The sequence below is a fragment of the Salvelinus alpinus genome, chromosome 14, assembly GCF_045679555.1.
Source record: "Salvelinus alpinus chromosome 14, SLU_Salpinus.1, whole genome shotgun sequence".
Classification (NCBI taxonomy): domain Eukaryota; kingdom Metazoa; phylum Chordata; class Actinopteri; order Salmoniformes; family Salmonidae; genus Salvelinus; species Salvelinus alpinus.
In genome coordinates, this window is record NC_092099.1 from 26,745,555 (window position 1) to 26,769,231 (window position 23,677).

Genomic DNA, 23,677 nt, shown 5'->3' on the forward strand with positions numbered 1-23,677 from the left:
ACTCTAGCTTCCTCTAACTAGCACACACAGACGTCCTACACCCTCTGTATTCTGTGTGAACTTACAGACAGCCATGCATGCAAATATGGCCACTATGATGAAAAATAATAAAACATTTAGTCTCACTGACATACTGTAGAGACATCAGCCCTTCAGTTGGGCAGCTCACCATGACAGCGGATTCTGCCTCAAGTCGCTGGTCCTAATCTGGCAGTGTGTGAATCCAATCAGGCGAACACAAATGGCACCTAAACGTTGTGTATGGGTTCTTTTTTTGACTTGTCACCAACCAGTGTCACGTGAGGCAAGGTGTCCATGACAACAGTGTAACCATGAAAACAGTGCAACCACATAATGGTTGGGAACATTCAAGTGAGAGTATGTCCTTTTCAGCAGGAATTATGAAAGAAAAATAAATAAAATAAAATCATTTTGAGTAACTTGAGCACAGGTTTTTGTTGTAGATTTCACTCTAGATTTATGTACAACGGTGATTGGTTAAATTCAAAAGTTAAGACATCTGATTTTGAGAACTAACAGATCTAAAAGCTTCCAATCAAAGCGTACCATAGTAAAAATGACATAGGTGACCTTTGGCCTTTATGCAAACACTATTAGAACACATTAGTGGTAGAAACATTGCCTTTCTATCGAAGGCAACCATTTCAGAGACCTTATCTTCGGAGAATTAGCTAACTTTTAAATTGACACACGAAAGGAATATAAACTCACAGTTTGACTAAACATAAAATGAAGACACACTGACAGAGTGGACTAAGCCTGGCTGAAACAGTAGTGAGCTCTCCATCTCTCCTCTTTCATGTAGACATTCATCTTTGTTATTTCAGTGATAAGACTGGTATGGCACTATGCTAGCACTCTCTGGCCACGCATGTATATGTAAACACACACATACTGTACATACAGACTCCTGTGTAGACACACTCACATGCCAAGTGAACTAACTTGAAGGCAGTGTGTTTTTTACAGACTCAGACCCAGGGTTACATCCCCCTCTCTTTGTCCATGGGGGATGTAGTTTATGGTTACGGCCCTGTCAATCACAGTCCTCACTCCGCCCCTTCAGCTCTGCCCCGCTGGCTTCTGAGAGCTGCTCTGAGGCACCTGATAGGCTAGATCTTCAGTGGGCGTGGCCTGTCCTGTACTCTTGGGCGTGTCGTACATTGACCTACCCGATTGCCCACTGTCTGTCCGTGCGAGTAGGGAGCCGGGGCTACGGCCCATGAAGCTGGAGACTGTGGGTGGCTGGCTCAGCAAGGAGCTCCCTGATAGGTGGCTTGCAATGTCAATCACGATGGGCGTGGCGTACTCAGCACCGGAGGCGGGCAGGGGTTCAGCATAGGCATGGTAGATGTCTGTTGCCATAGGAGCGCCGTAGAGGTCAGGGTCAGTGTAGCAGTGGTCAGAACCTTCCTCTGGCTTGAAGGTTGACCTCTGACCTAGTGATGTCACCACACCGCTCACCAGGGGCTGGGCATATTCTAATGGAGGAGATGAAGAGGGTGTGTTACAAATACAAACACTCAGTTTGGTGTGTGTGTGTGTGTGTGTGTGTGTATACCTGCGGGTTTGGCCTGTAGTCTGGGGGCGTTCCCTCTTCCTCTGAGCCGGCCCACTGCACTGCTTCTGTAGCGGACTGACTCCTCCCCCTCCGCCATCTTGGACGGCAGGAACTGCTTCATACTCTTCCACCAGTCTGGACAGAGACACACACACATTAAACACACACACACACACACACACACACACACTGAGAGTGTTGTGTTTACCTGTACGGTCCCAGTGAGGTAAATCATAAGCCCCTTCTGAACTCTTCTTCCTGACGAGAGAACAGAGGAGAAAATCAAAGAGTGTGATACTCTGCCCTGATGCTAGGACAGCAGAGTCCCTGCCCATCTTCTGAAAACATTAAAACGTCTTCAAAGACTATCTTAAATAAGACAACTGTCACCCCCCCAAAAAAAATTGTGCACTTTCCTACACGCACTGACTTTGCTGATAAGTCCTTACTCTGACAAAATGTACTTGTTACAGCTGTGATATGTAGTTGTCTCACCTAGCTATCTTAAGATGAATGCACTAACTGTACGTCGCTCTAGATAAGAGTGTCTGCTAAATGACTGAAATGTACTTTGTTCGGAGCTACTGAGTGCATGGGTATTCAGTTGTTACTAGTTAATCATCACCTGTTTCTCCAGTGCCAGGCACAGACCATGGTCAAGATGAGGGCGGTCAGAACCATGACCAACACTGGCACCAACACTGCTGCCAATGCCACATCTATGACCACAACACAACCAGTGTGAACCAATCACGATCATCAACACAACTAGATACTGTAACTATTTTCCCTCTATCTGTTCCCTTCCTCCCTCACCGTTGCTGGTGCGTGGGGGCATGGTGGTGTTTCTGATTTCAGGGGTGTGGGTGGTCAAGCCGTACAGTGAGGGAGTGTCTGCGGCCAGTGGGGGAGTAGGAGGACGAGGGGGGTGGTTTATCCGTGGCCTAGCTGTCCAATGGGAGAATTGGCAGAACAGTTATAATCCCTCTATGCCAAAAGAAAACCTTTGACTGCCCACAAGAAAATCTCATTTACTAAAGGGCTAAAGAAATCAAAACACCTGACTTGCATCTGATTGGCTGGTTTGGTTACCTTGATGGAACTGGCATCCGAGCAGCTCAAACTTAAGGGCAATTCGCTGGTGCCACTGGGTGGGGCTCATCCTCACATATCGTGCCTCGATTGGTGGGATGAAGTTATTGCGCACTTCCTGGAGATAGTTGGTGTTTCCCTGGAAACTCTGTCAGGAAAGAGAAACAGTCTTCAGTACACACGGACATTGAAGCTACAGTATGTTTCCAAATGATATCTCATGTTAACTTGCCTTTGCCTACTGTATTGTTAATATTATATATGGTCTGTAACAAATGTCTGATTGCTACCTTCTTGGGGCAGGTTTCCCTTGTAAAATAGATTTTTAACCTTAGTGAGATCATCTCCTGTATAAATATAGGATAAAAAGCCCTGATTACAGATCCTGACTAACACAGCCATTCAATCAATCTCCATCCATCTTTAATGAGATGCTGTCCTGAGTGACCACAGGACTTAATAATCACAGTCAGCTCCCATGTTTCCTGCTATAAACAACCGCAATCAATCACTGTTGCCATAGAAACAAACAACACAAACCCCCCTGCTCTTGTCTAAAGTGGCTTCCTCTCTCCTTAAAGGGAAAATTCACTCGAAACTATCTTTTGGTATTTCTTTCATTAGTCCACTGTTGATACATTCCCAAAATGTCTTGCATGTCAGCAGTCAAGTTTTCAAGATATTGGACTTTCAAGAAGCAAAGTGTCACCTGCCACATCCGCATGAGGATGCAAAATGCCAAAAATAACATTTTTGAGTGGAGTTTCCCTTGAATGTTATTGATGAGAGCAGTGTTTAGTTCACCTTGTCCTGGGTAGCATCTGCCTCCCGATAGGTGCTCCAGTACTGTCCGTCATTGCTATAGAGGACCCGATAGGCTGACACGTAGAACTGATACTCCAGGAGGGCGGAGCCTGTAGTGGTGATGCCTGTAATCCTCTTCTCCTTCTTCAGGTCCACCTGTAGCCACTGCTGCTGGTCGCTATGAGCCGACACCCAGGGAAGCCCCACCCTTTTAAGGCGGGCCCCAGATGGGCCCCACTCGCTGGGCTGGCCAATCACATCACTCCATTCCCACACAGAGGAAGCAGAAAGCTGGGAGTCCCTAACAACGCCCGACTCTAGACCCAGTGTCCCATAGCAACCTGAAAGAGAGCAACAGAGAGCGAGAGAGCAACAGAGAGCGAGAGAGAGAGAGCAACAGAGAGCGAGAGAGCAACAGAGAGCGAGAGAGCAACAGAGAGCGAGAGAGAGAGAGCAACAGAGAGCGAGAGAGAGAGAGCAACAGAGAGAGAGAGAGAGAGAGAGAGAGAGAGAGAGAGAGAGAGAGAGAGAGAGAGAGAGAGAGAGAGAGAGAGAGAGAGCGAGAGAGGGCGCAAGAGAGAGCGCGAGAGAGAGCGAGAAACTGAGTGTATTTTAAGTGGGAGGACACATGGCTGTCTTGGCGATTGTGGTAGTGATTGTGGTGGCAGGTATAGTTGAAACGGTTACAGAAGCATGTGTGGCTGTGGTATCATGGTCTGTTTTTGTATTGTAGCTTAACTCACCACTCGTCTTGAAAGTGAAGAGGCTGTTGGACAAGGGACCACTGGAGAAAGATAGACATAATGATGGCGAGAGATGGAAAGGGAAGAGAACGCAGATGTATTCTCCCAGACAGACTGAGTACTTACACAGTGGAGGAGACGTTGTTAGCCAGCGAGCCATCATAGTGAGGGATGCCCTTACTGCTGACCACACTGATCTGACCGCCCACAGAGTTAGACACTACACCTGCATGGATGGCTGCTAGACACACTGGAGATGACTAGAGGAGGGAGGGAGAATGAGATATTCATTATGATCTATCCAAGTGTTTAGAAATGTGAATTTTTATGTATGAACATCTTCATCAAATTACTTCTATGTCAATTGAATCCTCACTGCTGTAAGAAAAGGGTTCAAACACTGGAGGGAGAGAGAGGGATGATGAGAGGGGGAGATAAGAGCGTGACAACAAGAGAGGAGAGAGAGATGGAGAGAGAGCAGTCAGTCGGTGGTTAGGATTGTTCCACTGTCAACTGAAAAGCCATATATCCCAGTGAGTGACAGTAATGGCTTGTAAGGTTTTACAGTGAGATAGATCACAAAGAACAGCTCTCAGTTCCCAGACCTCAGCTCCACAGATAACAGGAGACGAGTCGGCATAATGATGTCACTTCCTGGCAGGAGGAACCCTGAGTGGCATGACTTTATTTTTTTTTAACTGGCCTGTTTTAATAGCTATCTATCTATGAAGTGAAGGTGGTAAATTACCTTTTAATGGCATCAGACAAAGGCTCTGCATCTGTCCTCATGCTCCTAGACCTTAGCGCTGCTTCTGACACCAAATTCTTTTGGAGAGATTGGAAACCCTAATTGGTCTACACTAGAGGTCGACCGATTATGATTTTTCAACGCCGATACCGATTATTGGAGGACCAAAAAAAGCCGATACCGATTCAAAATCGGTCGATTTTTAGATATTTGTAATAATGACAATACTGAATGAACAATGAACACTTTTATTGTTAATATAATACAGAAATAAAAATCTATTTAGTCTCAAATAAATAATGAAACATGTTCAATTTGGTTTAAATAATGCAAAACCACAGTGTGGGAGAAGAAAGTAAACTTGCAATATGTGCCATGTAAAAAAGCTAACGTTTAAGTTCCTTGCTAAGAACATGAGAACATATGAAAGCTGGTGGTTCAATATTCCCAGTCCTTCAATATTCCCGGTTAAGAAGTTTTATGTTGTAGTTATTAAAGGAATTATGATGCGACGACTATTTCTCTCTAAACCATTTGTATTTCATATACCTTTGACTATTGGATGTTCTTATAGGCACTTTAGTATTGCCAGCCTAATCTCGGGAGTTGATAGGCTTGAAGTCATAAACAGCGATGTGCTTCAAACATTACTAAGAGCTGCTGGCAAACACAGTAATGTGCTGTTTGAATGAATGCTTACGAGCCTGCTGCTGCCTACCACCGCTCAGTCAGACTGCTCGATCAAGTATTAAATCATAGACTTAATTATAATAAACACAGAAATAAAAGCCTTTGGTCATTAACATGGTCAAATCCGGAAACGATCATTTCGAAAACAAAATGTTTATCAGTGAAATACGTAACCATTTCGTATTTTATCGAACGGGTGGCAACCCTAAGTCTAAATATTTCTGTTACATTGCATATCCTTCAATGTTATGTCATAATTATGTAAAATTCTGGCAAATTAGTTCACAGTTCGCAACGAGCCAGGCAGCTCAACCTGTTGCATATACCCGGACTCTGCTTGCACTGAACGCAAGAGAAGTGACACAATTTCCCTAGTTAATATTGCCTGCTACCCGTTTGGCGAAGTTGAAGTAGACTGTGATTCGATGATAAATTAACAGGCACCGCATTGATTATATGCAACGCAGGACATGCTAGTTAACCTAGTAATATCATCAACCATGTGTAGTTAACTAGTGATTATGTGAAGATTGATTGTTTTTTATAAGATAAGTTTAATGCTAGCTAGCAACTTACCTTGGCTCATTGCAGCCTCAAGGTCATTTTGATGCTGCACTCGCGTAACAGGTGGTCAGCCTGCCATGCAGTTTCCTTGTAGATTGCAATGTAATCATCCATAATCGGCGTCCAAAAAGGCAGATTACCGATGGTTATGTAAACTTCAAAAATCGGCCCTAATTAAATCGACCATGCCGATTAAATCGGTCAACCTCTAGTATACACGGACAAGTTATTGCCTAGTTTAGATCTTATCTGTCGCAAAGATATCAGTTTGTCTCTGAATGGTTTGTCCTCTGACAAATGTTCTTCAAGGTTCCGTTTTAGGACCACTATTGTTTTCACTATATATTCTACCTCTTGGTGATGTAATTTGGAAACACAATGTCAACTTTCACTGCTATGCGGACGACACACAGCTGTACATTTCGATGAAACATGGTGAAGCTCCAAAATTGTCTACACTGGAAGCCTGTGTTTCAGACATAAGGAAGAGGATGGTGGCAATTTTTTAAACTTAAAAAAAACAAAGATGAAAAAAACAAAGATGCTAGATGTCCCAAGAAACAAAGAGATCTGCTGTTGGATCTGACAATCTTGATGGTTGTATAGTCGTCTCAAATAAAACTGTGTTGGACCTCTGCATTACTCTGGACCCTGACATATCAAGACTATTTCAAGGACAGCTTTTTTCCATTTTTGTAATGCAAAATTCCTAAACTTTTTGACGAAAAATTATGCAGCTTTCAAGGTTTTACTGCTAACCTACAAAGCATTACATGGGCTTGCTCCTACCTATGTCTCCGATTTGGTCCTGCCGTACATACCTACACAAGACGCAGGCCTCCTTATTGTCCCTAGAATTTTTAAGCAAACAGCTGGAGGCAGGGATTTCTCCTATAGAGCTAAGTTTTTATGGAATGGTCTGTTGATCTATGTGAGAGACGCAGACTCGGTCTCGACCTTTAAGTCTTTACTGAAGACTCATCTCTTCAGTAGGTCCTATGATTGAGTATAGTCTGGCCCAGGGGTGCGAAGCTGAGCGGCAAGGCACTGGGGAGAAGAACCGCCCTTGCTGTCTCCCCTCTCTCCACTGGGATTCTCTGCCTCTGATCCTATTACGGGGGCTGAGTCACTGGCTTACTAGTGCTCTTCCACGCCGTCCATAGGAAGGGTGCGTCACTTGAGTGGGTTGAGTCGCTTACGTGATCTTCCTGTCCGGTTTTGCGCCCCCTTGGGTTTGTTTGGTGGAGATCTTTGTGGGCTATACTCAGCTTTGCCTCAGGGTAGTAAGTTGGTGGTCTGTTGATATCCTTCTAGTGGTGTGAAAGCTGTGCTTTGGCAAAGTGGGTGGGGTTATTTCCTGCCTGGTTGGCACTGTCCAGGGGAATCGTCGGACGGGGTCACAGTCACCGCCTACCCACCCGTCTTAATCTCCAGTATCTATGCTACAATAGTTAATATGCCGGGGGGCTAGAGTCAGTCTGTTATATCTGGTGTAATTCTCCCGTCTTATCTGGTGTCCTGAATTTAAGTATGCTTCCTCTACTTCTCTCCCTCCCCTCCCGGAGGACCTGAGCCCTAGGACCATGCCTCAGGACTACCTGGCCTGATGACTCCTGGATGTCCCCAGTCCACCTGGTCGAGCTGCTGCTCCAGTTTCAACTGTTCTGCCTGTGGCTATGGAACCCTGACCTGTTCACCGGATGTGCTACCTTGTCCCGGACCTGCTGTTTTCCACTCTCTCTCTACCGCACCTGCTGTCTCTAACTCTGAATGCTCAGCTATGATTTACTTCTGAGTTACTGACCTGTTGAACTCTCCACAACCACTGCTGGTCATCTATGAACATTTGAACATCTTGAAGAACAATCTGGCCTTACTTACTTTACTCTTATAATCTCCACCCGGCACATTCAGAAGAGGACTGGTCACCCCTCAGAGTCTGGTTCCTCTCTAGGTTTCCTCTCTTGCTTCTATATATCTGCTTCTATATCTGCACTGCTTGGGGTTTGAGGCTGGGTTTCTGTACAGCACTTTGTGACATCAGCTGATGTAAAAAGGGCTTCATAAAAATGTTTTATTTGACTTTGATATACATCCTTCCTTAATTCCTTCCCTCCTTCCGTGAGTTAATATATTAAGATCACTGAAAAGGTTGGATTGTTTAAACATTTCCCTCTCTCTTCTTCAAGCATTCCCTTAGCTTTCAAGTAACTAACTCAGTCATTTGCTGATGTCATAAAATTGATCTATTCATTCATATATTGTCAAAACACATACACACGCTTCTGAACACACATTTAGTGAGACCACAGTTCCCAGCAGTGGGCAGCTGCGTGAGTGAAGTGGGATGGTTTTCCTGGTAAGGCCCCACATGGGGTTTCACAGCTGACAGGACAGTGGGTAACACCAAAGGCACCGTGTTGTGACACACACACACACTTTGCAATCATAGACACGTTCTACACATTCACACACACGCACAGACTTTAACCACATAGTCAAGGTACCCACAGGCACTGAACACCCTCACAGCTCTACAACATCCCAGTAACACACCACATCCGAAACAGCCCCCCACCAAACCACTAACACAAACACACTGCACTGCTCCAAACCACCACCTCAGAGCACTGACCGCTTTCACAGACACACTCACATAATGCACTCACACAAACTCTCTCAATCGTTACAACACCTCACAGACCAATCCAAAAGGTATGGGAGAAGGTACGGGAGAACCGGTAGAGCAAGAGAGAGAAACAAATTCCTACTGAAAAAGTTGACAGAGTGTGAGAGTAAAGTAGAGGTTCAGAGATGGGTGGGGTGCACTGACCCCCCTGTGACTTAAGGTGTGGTCCAATGAGCAACAGATGGCAACGCTCCACAGAAACCAAAGTCAGACTGACTCGGGTTGTAACCCCGTACAGCTCTGTTTGGCTGAACATGGAGAACCCGGAATCCTGTTCTGTTATGCAATCTGCAACACCGCTTACACAACAGAAACATACACACCACCAGGTACAAACGTACGCCTGTACACATCACATAGGCACGCTCACGTGCACACGCACGCACTGCACACACCAGACCGCTCAGCACTCTCCTCCAGATGGACTGGATTAGAAGAAGCTGTTCCGTCGGCCAAACAATTAGCTCACCACCCCCAAACCTCCGTCTCCTCCCCTATGACTCAGAGACACCCCCTGACACACATACATACATACACACAAACACTCTTGCCCTCCACTCTTGCCCTCCACTCGGAGCGCCAAGTCTAGGACCAAAAGGCTCCTTAACAGCTTCTGCCCCCAAGCCATAAGACTGAACAATTAATAATTAATCAAATGGTCACCCGGACTATTTACATTGACACACCCCCCCCACACACATTTGTTTTTACACTGCTGCCACTCGCTGTTTATTATCTATGCATGGTCACTTTATCCCTACCTACATGTACAAATGACCTCGACTAACCTGTACCCCCGGACACTGACTCTGTACTCTCGATAACACCCACAACCCCAAATCTAGCCCTCCCACCCCCATGGCCCCCCGACCCACCCAGGCATGAGGTCATCATCCGCAGACTCACTCAGCCCCCATGACCTCAGACACAGCCAGGGTATTGTGAGGTCATCAGCCTGGGATGTGCATACGCTGAGAGAGGCTCTGTTTACAAAGAACTTTGTGAGAGAGAGGGGGGGTTAGGACAGACAAGGTCCAGCAGGGGAAAGAGAGCGTGAATGAGATAGGAAAAGAGAGATTGGAAGAGAGAGAGAGAGAGAGAAAAAAAGAGATATAGAATGACAGAGAGGGGAACATAGCCATGAAGTGAGTCATGACTGTGTGTGGCCAGTTAGTTCCTGTGGGGTAGTGGCAGTGGTGGTGGGTACTGCTGAGTGATGAGCAGGACAGAGACAGACTGAGTTGATGGAGGGGGGTATTGGGCAGTGTGAATAACCTGGGAACTGTGTGCCCTCCACAACGACTAACACTGACACACACATACCACACAAATGCACACACACACACAAAGATGCACACACCCACACACGTGCACAGTTCCCACCCAGTCTATCTCTGTTTCATTGACTTGCTCATCACTCAGCACCACTCATGCACATCCACAAACACACACCATTCCTTGAGTACTGCGCATATACTCACGTCTCTGTAGCCGTGGGGTACGGTCCCAGCGACCTCCCCAACAGAGGTCATACATCCAGCAGGACAGTATCTTGTGAACTCTGCCTCAGTGAAGTTGATTCCTTTGTCGAGACAGGTGATCAGATCTACAAACAGGGATGCAAACTGGTGAAGGTCCAAAACATGCAAAGAAATCTGTGTGAACTGCAAGAAAAAGTGCCTATTTTCAGAGAATGTGATACCAGGCCAAGTATCACAAAACCAGGCAGTATCGTGGCACCACACGGTTTGCCCCAAAAAGTTAGGCACCCAACAGAATTTAAGGAACGCCAGAAAAATACATAGATTTATTTTATTCATATTTAGCTCAGAATTACATTGATTAGGTATATGCATCCTACCATGGAAGCATATTTTTCAACAGGCTATCTTAGTGGTTCCCAACTTTTTTGAAGGGTCGCACACCTTGATGGGATAACAAATTCTGTGGCACACCAAAAATGTCCCTCTTAATATATTCAGTGGTAATGACCTCCATCTCATCTGATCCATACTGCAAATCATCCATTTTCTGTGACAAAGACATATATAGATTAAGTGCGTTTTCTTACATCCCCATATGATCTGGATCCTGGAGTGTTTGGCACCCAGATCCTCCCTATAAAGCATGTGTGAAACGCAAACCAACCCTGGCTGAAACTAATCCTGGACCTGAGTTGGTAGCTTTCCAAGATCCTGGACAAGAGTAAATCAAAATCAAATTGTATTGGTCACATACACATGGTTAGCAGATGTTAATGCGAGTGTATCAAAATGCTTGCGCTTCTTGTTCCGACAGTGCAGTAATATCTAACAAGTAATCTAACAATTCCACAACAACTATCTTATACACACACAAATGTAAAAGGGATGGAATAAGACACATCTAGACACATCTCCCGGCTAGGGCTCCTGGGCTACTCCTGAAGCCCACTCCTCGGCTACAATATCCGGACCACTTCTACTGCCGGTACGGGGCACGGAACCCCCCGATACTTCACGACTGGAATACCGCCATAATCTGCCCGAGTATTCCCACAGGCCCCTCAGGTGCGACGTCCCCTGAAGGCCCATTCTGCTAACAGCGGCCTGATAGCTATCTATAGCTATCAGGACAGTTTCTTGGACCACTATACCCATTTTGCCAATTGGACTTGGATCCCTCTGATACTTGGAACCCTACTAATTCAACGACTGGTCTATCAACGTCACCACACGAGGAGGCAAAAACAGACTTTTCCCCGTCGCAACGTCCATCTAAGGCCCTTATGCTAGCCTCGGCCTGCTAACTGCTAGCTTGCTAGCCCTGTCCTGCTAACTGCCTGAATCGCCGTGTCCCCAGCCAGCCCAACCACCCACTGGACCCATACGATCACTTGGCTATGCATGCCTCGCCCTAATATCAATATGCTTCCAATATGCCGTCCATTACTGTCTTGGTTAGTGATTACTGTCTTATTTCACTGTAGAGCCTCTAGCCCTGCTCAATATGCCTTAACCAACCATGTTCTTCCACCTCCCACATATGCGATGACATCACCTGGTTTAAACATCTCTAGAGACTCTCGCTCTCATCATTACTCAATGCCTAGGTTTACCTCCAATGTACTCTCTTCCTACCATACCTTTGTCTGTACATTATGCCTTGAATCTATGCTATCGTGCCCAGAAACCTGCTCCCTTTACTCTCTGTTCCGAACGTGCTAGACGGACAGTTCTTATAGCCTTTAGCCGTACCCTTCTCCTCTAGTGATGTAGAGGTTAATCCTGGACCTGCAGTGCCTAGCTCCACTCCTACTCCCCAGGTGCTCTCATTTGTTGACTTCTGTAACCATAAAAGCCTTGGTTTCATGCATGTTAACATTAGAAGCCTACTCCATAAGTTTGCTTTATTCACTGCTTTAGCACATTCTGCCAACCCAAATGTCTTAGCCGTGTCTGAATCCTGGCTTAGGAAAACCACCAAAAACCCTGAAATGTCCATCCCTAACTATAAAATTTTCCGCCAAGATAGAACTGCCAAGGAGGGCGGTGTTGCAATCTACTGCAGAGATAGCCTGCAGAGTTCTATCTTACTATCCAGGTCTGTACCAAAACAATTCGAGCTTCTACTTCTAAAAATTCCCCATTCCAGAAACAAGTCTCTCACCGTTGCCGCTTGCTATAGACCACCCTCTGCCCCCAACTGTACCCTGGACACCATATGTGAATTGATTGCCCCCCATCTTTCTTCTGAGCTCGGGCTGCTAGGTGACCTAACTGGGACATGCTTAACACCCCGGCCATCCTACAATCTAAGCTTGATGCCCTCAATCTCACACAAATTATCTATGAACCTATCAGGTACAACCCCAAATCCGTAAACACGGGCACCCTCATAGATATCATCCTAACTAACTCGCCCTCCAAATACACCTCTCCTGTTTTCAACCAAGATCTCAGCCTCATTGCCAGCATCCGTAATGGGTCTGCGGTCAAACGACCACCCATCATCACTGTCAAACGCTCCCTAAAATACTTCCGCCAACAGGCCTTTCTAATCGACCTGACCGGGGTATCCTGGAAGGACATTGACTTCATCCCGTCAGTAGAGGATGCCTGGTTATTCTTTAAAAGTGCCTTCCTCACCATCTTAAATAAGCATGCTCCGTTCAAAAGAAAATTGAACCAGGAATAGATATAGCCCGTGGTTCACTCCAGACCTGTCTGCCCTTGACCAGCACAAAAACATCTTGTGGTGTACTGCATTAGCATCGAACAGCCCCCGTGATATGCAACTTTTCAGGGAAGTGAGGAACCAATATACACAGGCAGTTAGGAAAGCTAAGGCTAGCTTTTTCAAACAGAAACTTGCATCCTGTAGTACAAACTCAAAAAGTCCTGGGACACTAAAGTCCATGGAGAATAAGAGCACCTCCTCCCAGCACTGAGGCTAGGAAACACTGACACTACCGATAAATCCACAACAATTGAGAATTTCAAAACGAGAATTTCTGGAACCCTATAAATCAGCCGGGCTAGACGATCTGGACCCTCTCTTTCTAACATGATCTGCCGAAATTGTTGCAACCCCTATTACTAGCCTGCTCAACCTCTCTTTCGTATCGTCTGAGATTCCCATAGATTGGAAAGCTGCCGCGGTCATACCCCTCTTCAAAGGGGGAGACACTCCAGACACAAACTGCTACAGACCAATATCTATTCTACCCTGCCTTTCTAAGGTCTTTGAAAGCGAAGTTAAACAGATTACCGACCATTTCGAATCTCACCATACCTTCTCCGCTATGCAATCTGGTTTCAGAGCTGGTCATGGATGCACCTCAGCTACGCTCAAGGTCCTAAACGATATCATAACCGCCATCGATAAGAGACAATACTATTCAGCTGTATTCATCGACCTGGCCAAGGCTTTCGACTCTGTCAATCACAACATTCTTATTCGCAGACTCAACAGCCTTGGTTTCTCAAATGATTGCCTCGCTTGGTTCACCAATTCCTTCTCCGATAGAGTTCAGTATGTCAAATCGGAGGGCCTGTTGTCCGGACCTCTGGCAGTCTCTATGGGGGTGCCACAGGGTTCAATTCTAGGGCCGACTCTCTTCTCTGTATACATTAATGATGTCGCTCTCGCTGCTGGTGATTCCCTGATCCACCTCTACGCAGACGACACCATTCTGTATACCTCTGGCCCTTCGTTGGACTCTGTGTTAACTAACCTCCAGATGAGCTTCAATGCCATACAACTGTCCTTCCGTGGCCTCCAACTGCTCTTAAATGCAAGTAAAACTAAATGCATGCTCTTCAACCGATCGCTGCCCGCACCTGCCCTCTCATCCAGCATCACTACTCTGGACATATGTGGACAACTACAAATACCTAGGTGTCTGGTTAGACTGTAAACTCTCCTTCCAGGCTCACATTAAACATCTCCAATCCAAAATTAAATTTAGAATCAGCCTCCTATTTCACAACAAAGCATCCTTCACTCATGCTGCCAAACATACCCTCGTAAAACTGACCATCCTACCGATCCTCGACTTCGGCGATGTCATTTACAAAATAGCCTCCAACACTCTATTCAACAAATTGGATGCAGTCTATCACAGTGCCATCCATTTTGTCACCAAAGCCCCATATACTACCCACCACCGCGACCTGTATGCTCTCGTTGGCTGGCCCTCGCTTCATACTCGTCGCCAAACCCACTGACTCCAGGTTATCTACAAGTCTCTGCTAGGTAAAGCCCCGCCTTATTTTAGCTCACTGGTCACCATAGCAGCACCCACCCGTAGCACACGCTCCAGCAGGTATATCTCACTGGTCACCCCCAAGGCCAATTCTTCCTTTGGCCGCCTCTCCTTCCAGTTCTCTGCTGCCAATGACTGGAACGAACTGCAAAAATCTCTGAAGCTGGAGACTCTTACCTCCCTCACTAGCTTTAAGCACCAGCTGTCAGAGCAGCTCACAGATCACTGCACATAGCTCATCTGTAAATCGCCCATCCAATCTACCTCATTCCCATACGGTATTTATTTATTTGTCTTGCTCCTTTGCACACCAATATCTAAACTTGCACATTCATCCTCTGCACATCCTACCATTCCAGTGTTTAATTGCTATATTGTAATTACTTTGCCACCGTGGCCTATGTATTGCCTTACCTCTGTTATCCTACCTCATTTGCACATGCTGTGTATAGATTTTCCTACTGTATTATGGATTGTTTGTTTATTCCATGTGTAACTCTGTGTTGTTGTATGTGTCGAACTGCTTTGCTTTATCTTGGCCAGGTCGCAGTTGCAAATGAGAACTTGTTCTCAACTAGCCTACCTGGTTAAATAAAGGTGAAATAAAAAAATAAGTGTCATTATTTAAAGTGACTAGTGTTCCAATTATTAAAGTGGCCAATGATTTGAGACTGTATGTAGACAGCAGCCTCTCTGTGTTAGTGATGGCTGTTTAACAGTCTGATGGCCTTGAGATAGAAGCTGTTTTCAGTCTCTCGGTCCCAGCTTTGATGCACCTGTACTGACCTCGACTTCTGGATGGAGCGGGGTGAACAGGCAGTGGCTTGGGTGGTTGTTGTCCTTGATTATCTTTTTGGCCTTACTGTGACATCGGGTGCTGTAGGTGTCCTGAAGGGCAGGTAGTTTGTCCCCGGTGATGCGTTGTGCAGACCGCACCACCCTCTGGAGAGCCTTGCGGTTGAAGGCGGTGCAGTTGCCGTACCAGGCAGTGATACAGCCCGACAGGATGCTCTCAATTGTTCATCTGTAAAAGTTTGTGAGGGTTTTAGGTGACAAGCCAAATTTCATCAGCCTCCTGAGGTTGAAGAGGCACTGTTGCGCCTTCTTCACCACACTGTCTGTGTGGGTGGACCATTTCAGTTTGTCCGTGATGTGCACATCGAGGAACTTAAAACTTTCCACCATTTCCACTACTGTCCCGTCGATGTGGATAGGGGGGTGCTCCCTCTGCTGTTTCCTGAAGTCCATGATCATCTCCTTTGTTTTGTTGACGCTGAGTGAGAGGTTGTTTTCCTGACACCACACTCCGAGTGCCCTCACCTCCTCCCTGTAGGCTGTCTCGTCGTTGTTGGTAATCAAACCCACTACTGCTGTGTCGTCTGCAAATTTGATGATTGAGTTAGAGGCATGCATGGCCACGCAGTCATGGGTGAACAGGGAGTACAGGAGGGTCTGAGCACGCACCCGTGTGGGGCCCCAGTGTTGAGGATCAGCGAAGTGGAGAAGTTGTTTCCTACCTTCACCACCTGGGGGCAGCCCGTCAGAAAGTCCAGGACCCAATTGCACAGGGTGGGGTTGAGACCCAGGGCAAGCTTAATGATGAGCTTGGAGAGTACTATGGTGTTGAATGCTGAGCTGTAGTCAATGAACTGCATTCTTACATAGATATTCCTCTTGTCCAGATGGGACAAGCGGCATAGGCAAGAGTACCAGGTATTGTGAAGCTACAGCGCAAGTCGTGTGGAACTTTTTTCCCCGTTGTAAACAAGCTAGCTCACTAACGTAATGTAGAATATGTGTCTTGCTTATCGTACCCTGAAACTGTTATTTGCAGGTCTTGTGAAAGCAAAATGTATTCTGTAGAATTCTCACAAATGCTATTTTGAAAAACAAAAGTGACGCGTTTGCGTCCCTGTACAAAGGCAAACACAGACAGATCACATTAACTCAGCTCTCTCTGTCTGTATTCCACCCTGTCTAGGTACACATGCACATGGACACAAGCAGAACAGACACGCACAGACGGACCGACACACACACACACACACACAGTGTGCTGTAACGGGCGACATGGTCATTTTGAAAAAGAAAAACACTGTGGGGATGCCCACAAGGTTAGAAATCCCTATCCAGTCACTGAGGATGATAACGCTCTCCAACATATGAATGTGTAATAACATATCCATCTGTCTTTCACACCATCTCTTTCTCTCTCTTCAGTAATTTGATTTCCTTCTTTCAGAATAAAAGCTTTGTTGTATCTCCCTCTCTCTCATCACTCTCCCTTCTGCAACCATTCTGTCTCTCCACCCCCCTGCATCCCCCTTTAGTTTCCTCCATCTATCTCTCCTTCTCATCCATCTCTTACCTCCCCACAGTACTCCAGGGAGACTGCCGATGTAGACAGACTCCTGACACAACAGAAGTGTGACGACACACTGGATCTGCAGTGCACAGCGCTAATGGCTCTCAGCACACACACACACACACACACACACACACACACACACACACACACACACAGTCTGTGCCACTCTGTCTGCAGAGATGTACAGCTCTTTGGAGTGGTGTGTGACGAAGCCCAGCCACACAGGAACAGGTTGGGCTTCATCTAAGGGTTCTGGATACGTACACACTGTTCCCGACACTCTCACTGCAACAGCACACCTCATTAAGGCCGGGATTCAATCCGATCACGCTTATAGACAATGTAGATTTTAAAGGCGCTTAGAGACGGGCTGCAGTAAACGACAATTTAACCGTGAGAAAACCCACCTACCTCGCCAGAACAGCGGCCCCAGTTGTTGTCGGCAGGTAGCCTAGTGGTTAGAGCATTGGGCCAGTAACCAGAAGGTTGCTGGATCGAATCCCAAAGCTGACAAGGTAAAAATCTGTCCTTCTGTCCGAGCAAGGCAGTTAACCCACTGTGCCCCGGGCGCTGAAGACGTGGATGTTGATTAAGTCAGCCCTCCGCACTTCTCTGATTCAGAGGGGTTGGGTTAAATGCAGAAGACACATTTCAGTTGAATACATTCAGTTGGACAACTGACTAGGTATCCCCCTTTCCCTTGTATCCCCCTTTCCAATAGTTTGATTGGTTGACAAGGTGAACTACGCTCATTACTTCAGCTAAATTAATCTTTTGGCATCTCAAGCCCTGAGCCATCAGCACGGGACCTGCTGGCATTTTGCCGCTCACCGCCCTACTCCCATTGAAGTCTATGCGACCTTCGCCGCTTCCTGCGGCCCGTCAGTAAACGCCTTAAAGGCAATGTTACCCCGTTCACAGGAGATCGCATTCAAGGTAAACGATGCAGACGTCTCCTCAATTGGAAATGACCTTTAAATGTGAAGCGCACTATATACAGTTGTTTCAGATTGAATCTTGGCCTGAACCTCCGTGTCCTTCCATCTGCCCTGGACCAAAACACTCCTTCTACTTCCTTCTCTACTCACATCCCATCTCAACTTACTTATACCCTCTCTCTATTTCTCTCTCACACACACACATTCACATAAAGACACACAAAACACATCCACACATGCAAGCTCACATGTACACATGCATGATGAACACACACAGAGCTGCAGTATGTCTAGATATAGAACTCCAGTATTCACACACACACACAGTTATGTGGAGATAAATGCCAGCTGTAATAGGCATTCTCCATGTCTGTCATGTTACAGCAGATCACATCTCCCTGTAACAGAATTCACTCCATACATCTCACACACACTGACAGAGAGAGCAGCATGAGATACCACTTACAGACAACACAGTCAGTCTCATACATTTAAAATAGATATTTATCCAGTAAGGAAAAGGAGCAAAAGGGAGAGAGAGTAGATGAGGATGAATGGGAAAAAAAGAGGGAGCAGAGAAGCATTTATAATAGGACTCACATGAGACCCTGCAACTCCCAATCGTGCAAACACACACTGCTACCTAGGCAACTCCCTCGGCTATGGGGCCACAATGTTACTGTAAAACAATCTATTGTAATCTCAACTAAGAGTTAACACAGCGGTCTATGATGGGTGACATTGTCATATCTGAGGATTGGGACACCAGCAGCAGCTTGAATGATCACCTCACAGCTAGGATGCAGTTCAGACCCCAACCCCTGACCCCTTGTACCTGTGTGTTCTGTGGTGGAGTAGGACAGAGAGAAGCCCCGCCCACTGCGGTGAGTTCCACTCATGAACTGGATGGTGACCCGGTTCCCAGCGGACTGGATGAGCTCAGGAACCTTCAGACCCAGACCACAGAACTTCACTGGGGGTCGGGAGGAGAGGGGTAAGTTTCTTAATCTTGCACTCTGATGTAGTGGTTATTATCTACATTCAGATAGTGGTACAGACATTTATTCTATTGATGTGTTTGTCACATAGTGACATACTGTCATATAGTGATTTATATTGATTGATGATATATATTTCATACACCCCTCTCCTTTCCCCTAGGAGATAGAGCCATTCCCTATCCCCTCCACCTTCCCATCCCTCTCTCACCTATCTGGGTCCTCTGGGGTCCTACACCCTCGTAGATTCTGAGGTAGTTGACCTGACAGTTGTTGTCCTCTATGTCCAGGTCAGCGAAGCGGAAGTGGAGCCTCCGGCCCTGCGGCACACTGATCTCCCACTCACACACCGTGTGGTTGGGGTAAGTCCCGGGGTAACCCAGAGAGGACAAGGTCCCACTGCTGGGGCCCAACACACTGGGGCCACAGCCATCACCTGTACACACACACCGAGTGACTTAGTGGAGACATACATGTACTGTTCCTACCCACACATAATGGGTGACTTAGTGGAGACATACATGTACTGTTCCTACCCACACATAATGGGTGGATGTATATGCACATAAGGGTTGTTACACAACTACACATTATGGATAAATCTAGAGTTGGAAATATCAGTGGGATAGACAGTAGACATGTTCAGACTTTGACACACCAGTAGTTTGGACATGAGAGGGTGAGTGTAAGGATTTTACCATCACTGTTTAGTTTTCAGGATTCCAAAGGAGTTCTAGTGAACAAATCCATTGCAGCTGATTTAAGTCAATCATGACCGTGGTTTTTGGCTTGACCTTTGACCCTGTCCTATACTGTACTAGGCCCAGTCAGAGGCCTCATTCGAAAACAAGACCAAGTAGATGTCCGTCCTTTAATCCATTTAAAGTCAAGCTAGGTGGAGTCCACCCCATATTGCTACACTTTACAGATGTGCTTAAACTGAGAGGTAAAGACTAGAGCTATTGTGGAATAGGCTAGGGCTAGTTTTCGGACCAGAGATAACAGTGGACAGTTATGCGTCATGGGCTGAGTGGACCCGCGGCTGGGCTGGTGTCATGTAACGTAACTGACATATTATTCAGATGAACTTGACAAAAACGGGACTCCCTTCAAACACGCCACTTCGATACATGTGTTTTCGTAGCAGGTTAGGATAATATTTTCGCTAACCCTAAACCTTCTTCCAAACCTCGACCTAATTATCCTACCTGCTATGTTAATTATCATAACCTTCTGCGTAAATTCTCATAACCTGCTACCCCCCAAAAAATCGTAGTTGTATCGAAGTGGCATGTTATTTGTGGATCTAAACACAGCGACCTCCCCACCCCTCCTGACCTAGAGAGAAGCAGCTTTCGGATTAGTTTACACCAACCAAATGCGGTACTCTGCCACCAATGTTTCCAAAAGCTCAAAAAAACGTCCCAAACGTCCAAGTGACAATTGGAGAGGTGATATAAGTTTCTGAACCAAGGTTGTGGGGTTAAATAGACTGTTATTTAACTCGTTACTAGCCTACCCGTACCGCCACGAGACGTTGAGGCTGTTTACCTCTCTACCACCTCAACCCTTCCCCCCTCGGTTAGAATTTGACCAAATGGTGTATTCTCTTTAATCAGCTGAAATCCTGCCCACAAATGACTATTGTTTATTTTGTACTGTCTGTCCTTTATATCTAGGCTAAACACTTAAATAACCAATTCCAATGACTACCAAACTGCTCGGAGAAGAGAGCCACTTTTGCAGTCTGTGATTCTGGCTACATATTTGGGATAGGGGAGAGAACGAAGCAGTCGAGCCATGTAAGGTAGGCTATCTAGCGATCGTCTCTTTTCAACCTTGCTGAGGCGCAGCAGCATAATCTCTGCCGCTGGCTATCCGGAATGCAACAAAGCAGACACACTTCATACTAACACTGCGTCAAAGCGAATGTGGTACTGTCTATATGTATCTATTGTACACTTGTATTACACATGGTTACATTAAGTGGCACCGACCGACACCAACCTTTCTGCGCTCGACTGCTTCTGGCGGTGAGGAGGATGATGAGAGTCCACAGGAAGAAAAGCCCGGCCGCTGTCGGTCCCCTGCCCACCATTACCGCTCTGCCCATAGCAGCCTGCAGTCCGAATGCATACTGCTCGCTTTCACACCGGTGAACTCAGAGTTTAGTCTGTACGGGCAGTTTAAAACGCTGCTCCGCAAAACCTCCGTCCTCAGTCAAAACCGCTACTTCTTCTTTCTGAGCTCGGAAACGTCCGACGCTCTCTCTCTGAAAGCACAGCGCGGGTCGCGGTCAGATTCGTTTTCACAACTGAATCTGAAGGAACATTACCCAAACTGCTGTAGAACGACTTCCTCCACTTCAGCTCCTCCCACACTGCAATATGATTCAATAGGAATCCGAAATCCACCAAGTGGTATGACGGAAGATATTAAGAAATATTAAGCATCCTGCAACGACTTCCCCGTTGAACGTGATAGGGATGAACCAGATAATCAGCATTCACTGGAGGACAATTGTCATAGGTCTACAACCTATTGCCCATACAGCCATATACTGTACCTGCCCAATGCCATGGCCTATGACCCAACCACAGTGTCAGTGTCAGTACTTAGTTGTTGTGTACAGATAGAAGGCTTACTTTTTCTCTCCAATAACACTGAGTGGCCTAGTTATTGACTGTCTGTTGTAATTAGTAGATTGTATGCCAGTAATCATCTATAATTAATGAACACATTTTGTGAGTCCCAGTGGTGCATTAGTTTCTTTCTACATTTATGTCAAGAACACGTCATGCGTTTATTATGGCTCAGGCACACTTGGCAGAGAGGGAAGAACAAGATAGCATGCTTTGGATTTTGATGCAACTAACTGAGTGTCCATTAGTAATCCGTAGCAACCAACAGTGTTTTCACCAGTGAGGAGCCTAGTGTAGGTGTGTGTGTGTAGGTCTACAGTTGAGGAATCTGAATGCATACAGATGTTTTCTACAGGGACATGATTTCTGCTGTGTGGAGGAGTGGCCGAAAATTGTCTCGTTATTGAATATGATGTCCTCTCTCTCTATCTCTCTAGTGTGTAAAGTTTGGGGAATTCCAGTAATGTGTGTTATTGGAGTGTTCTTATCAGTAGATGCCCTGGGAAAAGGCTGGGCTACGCCGGTTACGCAGCAGACAGCAAAACAGTTCTCCTGCAGAAATTTCTAGGCAGTGGATAGTGGCTGGAATCCTCCTCTCTAACCAGCTAACTTCTCACATTGACCAAATGCGTTGTCTAAAAGTAATACAACATGTTCCAAATTATCTAAATAGCAGAAATATGTTTCTGATTAAGAGGTTGACCTCTGCCCCCTGGATAGAAATAAAGGATGGCATTGAGGAGTACACCACATCAGTCACTGGCTTCATCAATAAGTGCATAGATGACGTCGTCCCCACTGTGACTGTACGTACATACCTCAACCAGAAACCATGGATTACAGGCAACATCCCCACTGAGTTAAAGGGTAGAGTTCCCTCTTTCAAGGAGCGGGACTCTAACCCGGAAGCTTATAAGAAATCACGCTATGCCCTCCGACAAACCATCAAACAGGCAAAGCATCAATACAGGACTAAGATCGAATCGTACTACATCGGCTCCAATGCTTGTCGGATGTGGCAGGGTTTGCAAACTATTACAGACTATAAAGGGAAGCACAGCCGAGAGCTGCCCAGTGACACGAGCCTATCAGACGAGCTAAATTACTTCTATGCTCGATTCAAGGCAAGTAATACTGAAACATGCATGAGAACTTCACTGGAACTAAGGGGCCTCGCCCGAACCATGAAAAACAGACCCAAACCTTTATTTTTCCTCCATCAAACTTTACAGGCTCTATGCATTGGGGCCAGTAGCATTTTAGTGGCATCTGCCAAACCCAGATTCGTCCGTCCGACTATCAGATGGTGAAGCGTGATTCATCACTCCAGAGAACGCGTTTCGACTGCTCCAGAGTCCGATGTCGGAGAGTTTTACACCACTCCAGCCGACACTTGGCATTGGGCATGGGAATCTTAGGCTGTTCGGCCATGGAAACCACTTTCATGAAGCTCCCGACGAACAGCTCTTGTGCTGACTTTGCTTCCAGAGGCAGTTTGGAACTTGGCAGTGAGTGTTGCAACCGAGGACAGGCGATTTTTATGCGCTACGTGCTTCAGCACTCTGCTCTCCCGTTCTGTGAACTTGTGTGGCCTAGCACTTCGCGGCTGAGCCGTTGTTGCTCCTAGACTTGTCCACTTCACACTAACAGCCCTTACAGTTGACCGGGGAAGCTCTAGCAGCACAGAAATTTGACGAACTGACTTGTTGGAAAGGTGGCATCCTATGACAGTGCCACGCTGAAAGTCACTGAGCTCTTCAGTAAGGCCATTCTACTGCTAATGTTTGTCTATGGAGATTGCATGGCTGTGCGCTCGATTTTATATACCTGTCAGCAATGGGTGTTGCAGAAATAGCCGAATCCACTAATTTGAAGGGGTGTCCACATACCTTTGTATATACAGTATAATGTACCTCCATAGTATTACACTCATCCTGTTTTTTTATTTAAAAAAATATTTAACCTTTATTTAACATGGCTAGTCAGTTAAGAACAAATGATTATTTACAATGACGGCCTTCCGCGGCCAAACCCAGACAACGCTGGGCCAATTGTGCGCCACCCTATGGTTAC

General features: G+C 46.1%; 1 protein-coding gene across 1 annotated transcript; it reads right to left on the reverse strand.

The window, feature by feature from the left end:
• Positions 1-452: 452 nt before the first annotated feature.
• Positions 453-21,278, reverse strand: LOC139538670 (discoidin, CUB and LCCL domain-containing protein 2-like). The gene is made up of 13 exons (XM_071340999.1): positions 20,970-21,278; positions 19,174-19,398; positions 18,800-18,937; positions 10,394-10,518; positions 4,348-4,481; positions 4,222-4,262; positions 3,479-3,819; positions 2,675-2,822; positions 2,399-2,530; positions 2,208-2,301; positions 1,791-1,840; positions 1,583-1,717; positions 453-1,502 (listed from the first exon to the last, which is right to left on the reverse strand). The coding sequence occupies exons 1-13, from the start codon at positions 21,073-21,075 to the stop codon at positions 1,084-1,086; spliced, it is 2,088 nt and encodes a 695-aa protein (XP_071197100.1). The 5' UTR covers positions 21,076-21,278; the 3' UTR covers positions 453-1,083.
• Positions 21,279-23,677: the final 2,399 nt, after the last annotated feature.